At 44.0% G+C, this 13,198-nt stretch overlaps 2 protein-coding genes across 2 annotated transcripts; both read left to right on the top strand.

The window, feature by feature from the left end:
• The first annotated feature begins 7,233 nt into the window (after positions 1-7,233).
• LOC122614215 lies at positions 7,234-7,703 on the top strand. Its single transcript, XM_043788745.1, has one exon. It carries the CDS (start codon positions 7,265-7,267, stop codon positions 7,601-7,603), a length of 339 nt encoding a protein of 112 aa, XP_043644680.1. The 5' UTR covers positions 7,234-7,264; the 3' UTR covers positions 7,604-7,703.
• A 1,879-nt stretch (positions 7,704-9,582) lies between these two features.
• Positions 9,583-10,096, top strand: LOC122614157. Its single transcript, XM_043788651.1, has one exon. It carries the CDS (start codon positions 9,646-9,648, stop codon positions 9,982-9,984), a length of 339 nt encoding a protein of 112 aa, XP_043644586.1. The 5' UTR covers positions 9,583-9,645; the 3' UTR covers positions 9,985-10,096.
• The last annotated feature ends 3,102 nt before the right edge of the window (positions 10,097-13,198 follow it).

Consider the following 13,198-nt stretch of genomic DNA (forward strand, 5'->3'; position numbering starts at 1 on the left):
ACGTCCCTGCTGTTTGTGTACGCCTTTTAGTTGAATTAGCCAGAAATTGCTTCTGTTTCCATCTCTGTATCCATTTCCACACAGAGTTCTGTATTAATTTGCCTTTCCGTTAGCCAAGCCAGGCGGCAACTAAAAGTTGTCAAGCCCCCAAAAGCCCCACATCCCCCACAAGACTTGGAAAATTAGTTGGGATGGGAGTGGGTGTGCCCAGAAGACTTTGAAGATGATTTATTCAATGGGGGGAGTCACCATCCGCACCCATCCCAAATTATTTTCCAATAAATAAATAGCTAAAGGCCGCCACTTAAACGTAGTTTAAATGTTCTCTGTAGTAATCAACGAAAAAAAGAAAAGAAAAGAAAAACTGCAAGAAATGCAAATAAGAACACAAGAACCCGAAGTCACGCACCGAGTTAACTAAGGTCGCAATAGAAAATAGTTCCAAACCAGCAGCTGCTTATTCGTCTAGCCACGTAAGCCATCTTCGATATTGTTTATTCTTAAGCTTCGCACTCGACTATGGAATCGTTACTAAGCAATTACTGAAATACTGCAATACTGCAATACTGAATTGTAAACTATCAAGCTCTCTGCATTTAATAAATATCCCCAAAAGAAATGGCTGCCAGGCAGCCAGCTCAGCACACTCACAGCAAACAACACCCACACGAGGAGGAGAACTTTAAATATTATATATTATAAAGCTAAGGAGACGGAGCTCTTGAATCAAAGGAGCAGCCCACTACTATAACTAACTGAATGTGTTTCATGTTTATACATACATATATATATTATATGTATATGTGTACGTGAGTGTATGTCTATGACTAAACGTATATTTTGTCGTCAAATTGAAAACCTACTGTAAAGGCTATTAAGAGGAAAAGCAACAGCAACAACAACACCAACACCAACACCAGCAAACGTGTAAGGCCCGGAAGGAAGCGGCTAAAACACACACAAGCAGACACAGACACACCCACACACACACACAGGCTTAGACACACCAACACACAGACACAAAGCGGAAGCCTAGAAACCACAAAGCAAAACAAGTTGTCATTCACTCTACATATGTCTCACTCCTTAACTCTATATAGATGTATCCCCGTATCCTACTTTTAGATATACTCTAGCGTATGATTGTATGTGTATACAAAAACTCGAAACTAATGTGTTTTCGTCTACGAACGAAATGAAGTAGGAATATCTGCTAAGACACACACACACTCACTCGTAACACTCTTGAAATACTCAAAACACCCTGACACCTTTGAGACACCCCCCACCCCCCACCACCTCTATCTATCCGAACGCTATTCTAAAGTGGGCGTGGCACCAAGACAAAGCTAAGAACCAGAACGACAACCTTGAGCAGAAATTCAATTTTTGCGAAGAGCGGCAGCCGGAAACGAGAAACAGAAAAAACAGAGAAACTTAACAACTCAGAAACAAAACAAACAAAACAAACAAAAAACAAAGCAAATAAATTAAATGTTCCTTTTGAATCATAAACAAAAAAGTTGCAATCGCAGTGCTTTATTAATCAACTGACGGGTTGTATAATCGAGGGCAGTCCGAGCAAAAAATCAGGATGCATCAAGGACTTGGGGGGCGTAACCGCCGGACGAACCTCATCCATTCCATGCGAGGACACGTTCGCACACAACAGGAGCGGTTCAAGCCCACGCGGGCACTGGGCCACTGCGCCTAAAGGGGCTCTCTAAATGAACAAACCATATTATTATATCTGGTGTTTAGCTTAAGTAAAAGGTAAGTGAAAGTATGGTTCATGGGGAACCTGGGCCTTATTGAACCGCTCCTGGACAGGGTCCGCCCTCCTTCGAGGCAGGAAAACATATTTGCCGTGCGTGTCAAAAACTGAGCGATGCGCATTTGCTGACCCCATGCTGCCCCTTCTTCGTGGTCTGCGTTTGTGCCGCTCTAATTACGAGGAATTCCTGGTCAGGAGTATAGACCTTGTGTTACCCTAGAGCGGGAATAATAGAAAACTAAAGGGAAAACGGTAGTTGCTACAAAATAGCTTAACAGATTGTCTTCTTTTGGTTTAAGTAACTTACGTATCTTATTTTGAAGTTGGGATTAGATTTGTAGAGCATCCACAGGTGTCATATACCCGACTGGTTAACTGAATCTCTTTTCTCTTGTTGGACGCTGTCACTGGACATTCGCTTTTTCAGCCATCCTCCGAACGACAAAGCTTTGAGTGGCAGCCCCACCAGAGGGGGCTTGGAGGGGGGGCGTGTCCTGCGGGGGGGTGGTACAGCTGCGTTATGTGTTTGCCTTTGAGCCGGCAAAAAATTGAATCGGAAAACAAAACAAACTAAATGGGAAAATCCGGACCCAAGTTTGCCGTGGAACAACATCGTTGGCCCTGCGTACGGGGAAAATGGGAAATGGGAAAATGGTAAGATGGGAAAGCGGAAGTGCGGGAAGCGGAAGTCTGCCACGCGGATATACGCATGTACTCGTGCAGGCAGCAACAGGTGTCCTTTTGGGGGGTTAGGGATTATCCCATTCCACGGGATCAAGTTTCGCAATTAGCCGCGTCTGATTGAATTGAAAATCATGTTTGGGAATTAATGAGCAATTAGTTGACGCATTTTGAGAGCATATGTCCTTCCATCTATACGCTGATAAGATCGCCATATTAGATGGGGTATGGAAATTAATTTTAATAAATATGAAATTTATAGATTAGCTATATTGTCAATCATTATTTACGAACTAAGCTGATATAAGTAAAGATTGCGTTAGGCAAGCAGAAACTTTAAGTGTAACATTTGCTTTGCTTTACTCTTCAAAAGTATTCAGTTTGCATATTTATGATGATGATGATTGAACAAAAAAACGAACATATATTCCTAAAGTACTAATAAATACTTGAAAGTGCAATAGTGCAGGGTAATAGAAGAACGATGGGATAGCAATCGCTGGGCTCAACACGCCTATTTGGCAGGCATAAATCAGAATTCCTGATTGAGTTTATCGCTATTTTGCCATTTTAATCTATTTAGCATTTAATTGGCAGCCAGAGGAGCAGAGGAGCAGAGGAGCAGGCATGCAATATGCAAAACGCTTTTTAAATCATTTAAAAGGCTTTATTATTTATGAATTTTTCATGCGTCTGATGGTTCTGGTTATTCTGGTGATTGTGATGATTTGTGGCACGATGAACGCTCCGGAAATCGATACCGCCAGGCACTAAGCCAATTATATATGAGTAAACATATCAGGCGGACTTTGCTGGCCGTGATCAGAAATGTTAGATTACAATATAATGTATGTTTTTATCCTGCGGTTTTAACAGTGCATTTTTTTAACACGCCATTTTCAACTCAATCGGTTTAATTGTTTATGCAGTTCGCGTTTTGCCTGGAATGTTAAACAAATTGCGGTATTGCGGGCACATTGCAGTTTTATCTGCGACGCATTATGTGCACTCCCTGCAGCACATCTGTTTTTTTACCGCTTTTAATTAAAATGATGTACAAAACCCACATACATACATATGTACGTATATACTGTATATAGCGATTCCGCAGAACTGCAAAACCACAAAATAAATAGACTGCCCCATTCGAATGGCAGGAAATCGCACAACTGAAACTGCGATTATGTTTACGAGTTCTCTGGCACCGGCTCACTGGATTGTTATTACAGCTTCCAGTTATCGCAGAGGATTTTCCATTTGATTAAACGTAAATATTGTACCAAAAACAATGGCCAAAAACTACAAGCTGCCAATCGCTTGCCAGGGTTCATCAATTTGACAGCAAAATGCAATGGCTGTGGCCAAATCGATGTGCTGCTCCTTGCTAGTATAGCAATTCGAATACTCGCAACTCTGCAATTGCATTAATTAAAATCTTTCACCCCGCTGCGCGGCGAGCAACAATAAGCAGTGGAATAATTCAACTTGATCGACTCGATAGACAGCCAAACCGGCAATTAAGCACTCGCTGCGCCCAAGATCGAATCTAATGTTGTGTCTGCCACAACAGCAACAGAAACTGCCAACTTATCGCCAGCTGCAGCTTTGGGCCACCACCACCATTTGAGCCAACATTTGGGCCACCATTTGTGGGTGTGAGAAGAAGCAGAGTGCCGACAGCGATGGATTGCAAAATCAGTCAAAATAAATCACAGGGCCGCCAGCGAGTGACGTGTGTATTACTGAACTGCATGGCAGAACTAAATTTATTAAATTTCTTTTTTAAGTTGTAAGTGTAGTTAAAATGCAGCATTGTCCATACAACAGATTTCATTTTTGAGTTCTAAGATGGCTGCAATTGTTATTCATTATATTAAAAAACAAACGCAGTGCTTAAATTTGTAATATATTATTTTAATATACATATTGTTTCCCTGAAACTGAATGCATTCCATTATTTCCCTTTAAGCTTACTGCTGTTATGTTTATTTCATTAAATCTAGCTAGAAAACCGCCAAGTTCGCAGGCCTGCTGCTTCTCGGCTATTGATAAAATAAAATGGCAAAAGCAGTTTACAACTTTCGACCGTTTACAACTAACAAAGGGTCACAAATCAAGTTGCTCGCAGGGAGGGTTGGCTCGTGACTAACCGGAAGTCGCCATGTGCAGGCCATCTCACTCCCTTCCCCTCCCCCTCTCCCCTTGGTTTTCTAGTTGGGCCGCCTGCAGTGTTGCGATTTAATTAAAGCGCCATTAAGTCGGCAATTAACAACAACAGCAGCAACAACAATGCCAACAACAACAGCAACCCAAACAAAGGGCAAACAACTTTGACGCCCCGGCTTCACCTCACCTCACCTTCCTTGACTTCACTTCGCTTCGGCTTCAGATTTTCCTTTTGTTTTTCCCGCTTCCGTTTCCGCTTTTCCCGCTCTTCCCGTTTTCATTACGTTTGCATTTGCCGCCTGCCGCTGCTGGCGCATTAAATTCTTTTTTTAGCCGCGTTATCGCTTAGAGAATTCATTAGCAATTGCAGGGGGCTCACTCATTGGGCCCTTCTTTTGGTTCTGGCCAGAAACATTTTGCATATGGCTGAAAAAAAGCAGAGAGAGACCCCCACATGACCCCCACGTTTGGGGGAAAGTCGCAACCCTTTGATTTTGCCGGCTTACTGCAGCGCACACCTTCGGCAATAAATCCTCATTATTCTGCATTCCTCCCGTTGGAACCCTTGAAATGCCAGGAATGTGACAAGTTCTTGGGGAATAAGTTTGAATTACTTGCAGCGCCACCGCAAAGGTTATTTTAAAAAGTTAAGAAAGAAATAGTTAACTTTAATTAACAATTTGTACTTTTTTGCAGAAACCAAAAGTTGCTAAAAAATTAGGAAAACAATCTAGGTTTAGAAGTGAGTGAAAACTAGTTTCCCAACGAGCAGCTTTAAATAGTTAATCATTAAGAAGAGTTCACACAATTCACATTCATTCACATTAAAGTGATGAAAAGTTTACAAGTTCAAATCCAATTAAATACAATTATAGCCAAAGTAACCTAAATCGCATAATATGTGTATGTATTACACATAAACGCATAAAACTTCGCAACAGGTAAACAATATTTTGGTATTTAAGCATGTAATAAAATAGGCTAAAGTTACAAATGTTTGTGCATTATTATTATAATTATCATCGCTCGCCGTTTCGCCCAACTTATTCATAATATTCTGCGTGCATTTAAATGAAAAACAAATGAAAATGTTGTTATGGCAATTTCGCAATAAAGCATGTACTAATATAATATTATTTCAATGAAAGCCCGAAAGTTGCGGGCTTTTTGGCAACTTGAAGCATACTTGAGTGGCAAGCAAACAAACAAACCAACACACGCATTGAAAGTCGAACAACATTTTGTGAAAACCACTCGAAAATGGGAATATTCCTTGAATTTGAAATTATGCGAGTGAAGGAGTCAACCCCATTGTGTGGATTATTATTGCGCCTTTCCATTGTTTAGCATAGCAACTAAACTCGATTTTTCGTTCCTCTGAAGTGGAAGGGGTGTTCGGTGGGTGGGAGGAGTTTTTGCTGAGAGGTTTCTACGGCACAAAAAGCACACATTAAAATCATAAAAAAGCATAAAATAAACCAGCCGTTGCTGCTGCTACTGCTGCTGCTGCCATATTCCCCATTTTTCCTAATATTTGACTTTGTTCTTTCGTCCGACGAGAAAGTTTTATTAGGGGTACGTGTCAGGGTTGCCATGTGTGCCTTGTACGCCATGTGATGTCGGGGGGATGTTTAGGGTTGCCCCCTGCATTCGGCGGGGAGGAATGAGGAGGAATGAACTGAAACTGTCAAAAGTGCACATACCGCTCTTGACATTTTGCCAAAGCGCAGCTTGAACTCTGCTCTTCAGCGGGTGTCAGTGGGGGAGAAGGGGGTGGAAGGGCAATTGGGAAAGTGGGAAAATGGGAAAGTGGGAAAGTGTCGTGCCAGCTATCGACATTGATAGCGCAAATGAAAGCGAAGTCCTCCTTTGAATGGCACTGGCAGCTTGCGATGGAATCCCAGACGTATCCCCATCCCCATCCCAATCCCAATCCAAATCGCAATCCCATGGGGTGGAACCCGCCATTGCTGCAAAGTACTGACGGCACGCGTTCGACCGCCGACCCCCCACTCTCCCCATTCCACCCCCCGGGGGAGGCACGCCCCTGATCCCGGCCCCTCCCACACACCCCTGACAAGCAGTTAAAAAAGGCTAAACGAGGACGAGGCATAAACCCAGAAATTTGCTCTCTGTACGTTTATTGCTTTTAAATTTGCCAATTGTCGAATCTGGCGATGGTAAGTGCATGTGTGTGCACTGAAAACAAATTGTTCAGGCAGCTCATTATATCCTGTTTTGTGTTTTTATGCGAACCAAGTGGTCTTAAGTGGGTTAGAGATACAAAACTGTTCAGAGATTTCTAAATGACGAAAATGTATAAGTATAAAAGTGTTGAAGAAACACCAAACACTTTTTAGATAAAGCTGCTATTTCAGCTTTTTTTACTCATTCAAAGGGGGATCATCATTTCTTATCAGTTCTTTGGCGAAACACTTAATAAGTGTTGACATGATTGAATACACAAATAGGAGCTGTTTGGCTGTTTTCGCCAGTCTCATGCCTTCCAGGCCACTTCTTTAGGCCAGATAAGAGCGGCCTGTAAAAAGTTAATTAAAAGCCAAGCGTCTCGTCTTATAAAAGCTCGCCACTTTCCACAGCTGCCAACAAACGATCCAATAAAGTCGAAGTAACCCATTTAACATGCGTCTGCTGCTCGTCCTCTCCATTGTCCTGGCCGTGATCCTCGGCTGCCACGCCTACAGCGCCACCTGGGGGCGCAGGGTGAACAACGACTTCCTCCTCTCCCGCAGCAGGGAAGTGCGCAACCCGATCAAGAACAACTACTGGAACGTGAACGTGAACTACCCCGCCGGATTCTACAACATCTCCGCCGTGATCGTGTACGACAACTTCAAGAACAACTCCGGCGCAGCTCCCAGCCTCTACTCCGGCGGTCCGGGCTACCGATTCGCCACCGTGAATCTCCGTGGCCAGGTGAACCGTGGCATCGACTCCACCGTCGAGGTCTGGGGTCGTTAGGGGATCCAAGCTAGAAGTCATTATAAAAAAAGCGCATTACTTCGGAAAAATGTAAAATAAAACTGTGAAACTTATAATAAAAGTGTAAATTCTTATATAATTAGTAGTTTTTAATCTTAAACAGGGTTATTTGAATTTAAAGCGGCTCCGCAAACCTTTAGCTTTCAGTGCATTAGCAAAAATGTTAAAAAATTTAGGAACTTGGGATACTAAAGTATAATAAAATACTGTTAAAATAAAGCCCTGTTAATGTAATGTTAAGAGTCCTGTAATGTTAAATAACATTTGTATCTTTAATTTGTATCTTTATTTCGAGATTCGAAATTAGGTAGATGCAACTTTTTCTTGCAGTGTGCGTCTTTCGTGTTTGGGTGAGTCCACAACAAATTGCTTATCAGGCGAACGCATGTAGCAGTCAAACTGAAAAGCTGAAAAACTGAAAAGGGGCCCTTTGCCAGGCCAAAAGCAAAAGCGAAAGCAGCCCTTAATTTGGCCAATTTAAAAATGGAAATCGACTCCCCCGAGAAGCGGCGATGTGTCAATAAAATGTGATTAACAAGTTGCTGCACAAAATGCCGACACAAACTGCAATCGGATAATGGCAATGGAAATGGCAACGGCACTGGCAATGGGTACATAATGCTCCGCAGACATTCCCTCAGGCATTTGTATCCCGCTGCTTTGTATCTTTCAGATGTCATTGTGGGGTTCCCTTTACTGTTTTTTTTGTTCTTTTTTAGCATTGTAGTGGTGGAGAGGGAAGGGGAGGGGTACCAAACATCCTGGGAGCGTGGCGAATTATCCCTTTCATAAGTGACAAATACGTCCACCCTCATCAGCCACGGCTGCTGCAAGTAATGAGATTTGATGCCAAACCAAGTGACTGCCAGCCGTGGTAATTCGCAATAAATATGCAGCCAGGACGGGACCAGCCAGTCGATAAGGATGCCACCCCAAGGATCTCCTGGAACTGTGGAACTGTTTAGCTGTGATTCCATGAATGCATTCCTTTGCAGATTAAGCCACTCCAAGGACGCACTGCCACAGGCATGAATGGCATAATCTTTGGACTTAATTAAGGCAGCGGCGAGTTTCGCTTCAAACAATGCTAATGACAGCTGGCAGCTCAAGATGGATTACATTAGGGATGATTAAAAGTTCGCATTGCGACACTTTAATTGGCACAAGGATACCTGTTCGACGTAATCATGGCTTAAATCGACAGATACTAGTGCGCAGTTTCCCACTTCTGAGCCATGTTATAATTTATATGTATTGAAATGTGGCTGCTCAATGTTGCCAACTCACATTTTAATTACTTAGCACTAATTTAATTGCCTATGCATTCACATGGCTCTGCAGCTGATAAACCAATACACAAAACTCTTGACAGCTTCGGAAATATTTAGTATATTTTGGCATACATACGATTATGGATTATTTGTTAAATAAATAAATAAATAAGGATAAGACATTATGGTTTCGCTTGAAAAACCAATGCTAGCAAGTTGGTCAGTTCAAGACACTTGATGAGATTCGGGGAATATGGACTTCTGACTAATAACTAATGGAAAACTGCGATAAGATGGCCCTTGTGCCAATCAAGAGCCAGTATATCTTTAAGCTGAAATCTGCTGCTGAGATTTGTTTCCGATCTGCACTTTCAATTCTGGAGGGCTTAGCGTTCCGTGATAAGCACACAAAATCTTTCCAGGAAGGCCAGCAGAAACTTTAGAAGCCGCCTTGTTTTCGCACAAACGCTGGCGTGAGTCAGGTAATCTTATCGCCGCCACTTGATTGCCAGGGGGTTTCTTATGCCTTGATTTCGCTTTGCCAGACTCTCGCCATGCCACGCCCACGCCCATGCCCACTTCAGGGGCTGCGATAAGCCCGCCCTGTAACAAAAGTTAATTAAAAGCGAAGCGCTTCTGTAAACACTGCCTTAGTCATGCGAAGCGTTATAAAAGCTCGGCCACTCGCGGCAGCTGATACCAAACGAACCAAGAACGTCCAAGCAAACGCTAGCAAACGATCCACTCAACATGCGTCTCCTGCTCGTCCTCTCCGTCGTCCTGGCCGTGATCCTCGGCTGCCACGCCTACAGCGCCACCTGGGGGCGCAGGGTGAACAACGACTTCCTCCTCTCCCGCACCAGGGAAGTGCGCAACCCGATCAAGAACAACTACTGGAACGTGAACGTGAACTACCCCGCCGGATTCTACAACATCTCCGCCGTGATCGTGTACGACAACTTCAAGAACAACTCCGGCGCCTCTCCCAGCCTCTATTCCGGCGGTCCGGGCTACCGATTCGCCACCGTGAACCTCCGTGGCCAGGTCAACCGTGGCATCAACTCCACCGTCGAGGTCTGGGGTCGTTAAGTGCATCGAAAGAATCTGTTATAATCGATTATAATGTTACCTGTATGAAACGAAGCATGTTGCACGCGCAACTTAAGGCAAGAACTAAAAATAAAAACACTATAGTATACTATTTGTGGCAGTATTAAACAAAGTTATTTTCTTATTAAATGCAAACCAATTAAGCCTTCAGCTTTCAATATCAAAAAGACTGTGTTTCTACAGCAAACAAAATAATTCCCAACTTCCACACGTGTATCTAATCAGCTAAAATGCCAATTCATTTATTTATTCTATACCAAAAAGAGTTTATGAGTAAATATAAGAAACGTACTTATAAAAGGTTATGAAAAGGAAAGCCAAATAGTTATTTCGCAAGTTGAGGCAAATATCACGGCAAATATCAAGATAAAGAAGCCGTGATAATAAATATTTAATATCAAAAAACGTGGCCATTAACAAACAGTTGAGTGCGCAAAGTGGAAATCGCAAAAAGTGTATCATATCCAAGTAATAATCGGTGGATATCTTTATCACTGTGTGCCGGCAATAGGAATAGCATATTGATGTATCCATCCATCTCTGCCGGACTTTGCATAATCGCATATTAGCCCGGGGCCAATCCCCAAAAACTCCGAGCGAGTTTAGAATTTTCCCCTCACAAAGGATGAAAGTAGAGCGCCCGAGGAGAGGGGAAACTTTTCCTTTTGCCCGCCGGAGGCGTAGTCATCTAGCAAAGGAAAACATTCAATATTTAATAAACATCAGTGAGTGTGAGTGTGTCGGTGGCTGTGTGTGAGTGTGGGTGGCTGTGTGTGTGTAGGCAGGAGTAACTCGAAATTGAGGATGCTGGGGATACTGGATGCGACTACTGGCCACAAATCCTGTGAGGCCCAGACAGACTGCCAAAAGGGCTAGAGGGCTTAGCCAGCACAAAAAAAAAGAAAAAAAGAGAAAAAAAACAGAAAGATGAGGAGGAAAACTGGGGAGACAGACTTATTGGCCTTGGCTCATTTGATTCCCGGGGTTGGTGTAAAATTTGTATTTCAAATTGCCAAAAGCAGCCCCAAAAAAAAAGAAGGCGATATGTTAAGCTGCACGGTCAAAAGGATGTCCCTTTTTTCTTTTCTTCTCTCTTTTCTCCATTTCCGTAGTTTATGTATCGAATTTAAATTTCAATTTTAAACGTCTTGAGGCTACGGGGATTCGGATTCGGCTTCGGCTTCGGATTCGAATAGCTGCCATCCATTCGCCGGCGTGGCGGTAAATATTTGCACTGGGTGCACAAATGTTTGAAAAGTTGTCAACGAAAATGTTTCACTTAGTTAATATGCAAAGCGCGGCCGCTCGCCTGCGTTGCAAAGCCCCGGATCCGGATATGTTTACGGATACGGCCACGAAGCCATGGCTGCGACTACGGGTGAGGCTACGGATACAGCCGGCGGTTGGGATTCATACCCCCCATCCCCTTGACAAAGAGAAAGTCGTTCGATAAAAAATTGCCCCCAAAAAGTCACGTAACTGCAGTGCCGAGGCAAAAGGAGAGAATGAAACTGCCAGGAGCAGCAGGAACAGCAGGAGTAGGAGCAGCAGCAGCAGGAGCAGGAGGATGTGGTGCATCCGAATTCGATTTGTCCTGCTGCTCGGAGCTCCTGCCAACTCTAAGAACTGCCAAATGCGACTGCGACTGCCGAATCTCGCTTCCGGGCGCATTCACTTGACATTACTCATACGCCGCGTGGCCGCCACAACGAAATGCCCAACGTAAGCCGCTTGCCGGCTAAGCTGACCACTACATCGGTGTCCCCGGGTAACCAGCCTGCCACACACACTCTCCCCCACGCTCTCACTTCCAGCAGGACCTTGTGTCCTGCCACTCCCACTCCGCCCACGCCGCCGCCCCTTGTCAGCGGCAACAGCTTGCCGAGCAATTACTTCGGACTGCCCGGAAATGTCGACCGAAAACCAGCAGCGACAGCAGTGGAGCAGTGGCAGCTGCTTGGAACAGCTCCTGCCGGAACCACGACGCCTTCACTCGCTTTGTGGGGGTGTGGCATATGTCTGGCGCTGCAAGGACATGCAGGACAAGCAGGACGAACGAGCGAACAAGCGTCGGCATCTGCTTACACTGGCCGCCGTGGCTGCGGAACATCGAAAATACCCGCCTCAAATGGGATTTCAATTAGCAGCGACTGCCTCACACCAGCTGGCGATTGTGTTGTCCAGTGTTGCGGCTCACCCTGCCACGTGGACAGGACGCAGGACGCAGCAGGGTGCACTGATGAAAATGGAGTCTTATTATCTCTTTTCCATGTTTAAGACAGTTAAACTTCCTGAACTACGTATGCTGCTCGGCATGAAGTGTGAATACAGAACTACAAAGGAGAGAAACTTATTTTATTGACAAAAATATGACATTCGGTCTTTGTAGACAAAGAAATTGATTATTAAATTTCCTGCAAACTGTAAACATTTATATATTTATTAAATATAAAGGAATAAAGTTTCAAAGCGAACCAAAATTGCCTAGTTGTTTGGAGTGAAAATAAAATCTGTGGCCCAAAGCATAGTATTCATGTATATAGTATGTGTTTCATGTATGCTTCATACATACATAAATGTATAGGGGAACTAATACTTATTATTTTCCAAAGCAGCCACCTTTTCTTGCAGTGCACCGGGGTGGTGGCAGTTGGAGTCCCAGGAACAGGACATAAAAGGGTGTCGTACATGCTGTTAAGGCTGCTGAAATTGCTGATTTGCCGTCCTTTGCGATCACGTTGGTACGTGGGCGGTCGTCGCTGGTCGTCGGTGGTCGTCGGTGGCCAGCAGCATTGATTTTTAATAAATAGCAATTTGGCAAACCAATCTGGGCTGTGATTATTTTGGCTGGCAGGTGGAAAAAGCATTTCAAATGTGCAGCGGACAAGGCCAAAAGCTGCAGCTAATGTGCATCCCGCACACAGCGACCATCGACCATCGAGACCGCAGGAGTCTTTGCCAAAGGTAATGAAGTATTTATGATCGGGCTGATTGCATGTGGTGTGTGTGTTGTGTGGCAGGACTTTCAGGACATTCAGGACATTCATGGGCGAGGTGTCGCCTCGGCACCTCAATTTACGTTTTGACAGCCGCTGCTGGGGATTTGTGGCATAACAAATTTTAAGCGGCTAAATTGTAAAATACCTCCGCACGCAGCGAAAACTGCAGCAACTGGAGCAGCATGCCAGCTCTA

This window comes from Drosophila teissieri, chromosome 2R, assembly GCF_016746235.2.
Source record: "Drosophila teissieri strain GT53w chromosome 2R, Prin_Dtei_1.1, whole genome shotgun sequence".
NCBI lineage: Eukaryota > Metazoa > Arthropoda > Insecta > Diptera > Drosophilidae > Drosophila > Drosophila teissieri.

Excerpts from the sequence above, each read along its gene's own strand:
- LOC122614215 (XM_043788745.1), top strand. The coding sequence starts at position 7,265 with ATGCGTCTGCTGCTCGTCCTCTCCATTGTCCTGGCCGTGATCCTCGGC.
- LOC122614157 (XM_043788651.1), top strand. The coding sequence starts at position 9,646 with ATGCGTCTCCTGCTCGTCCTCTCCGTCGTCCTGGCCGTGATCCTCGGC.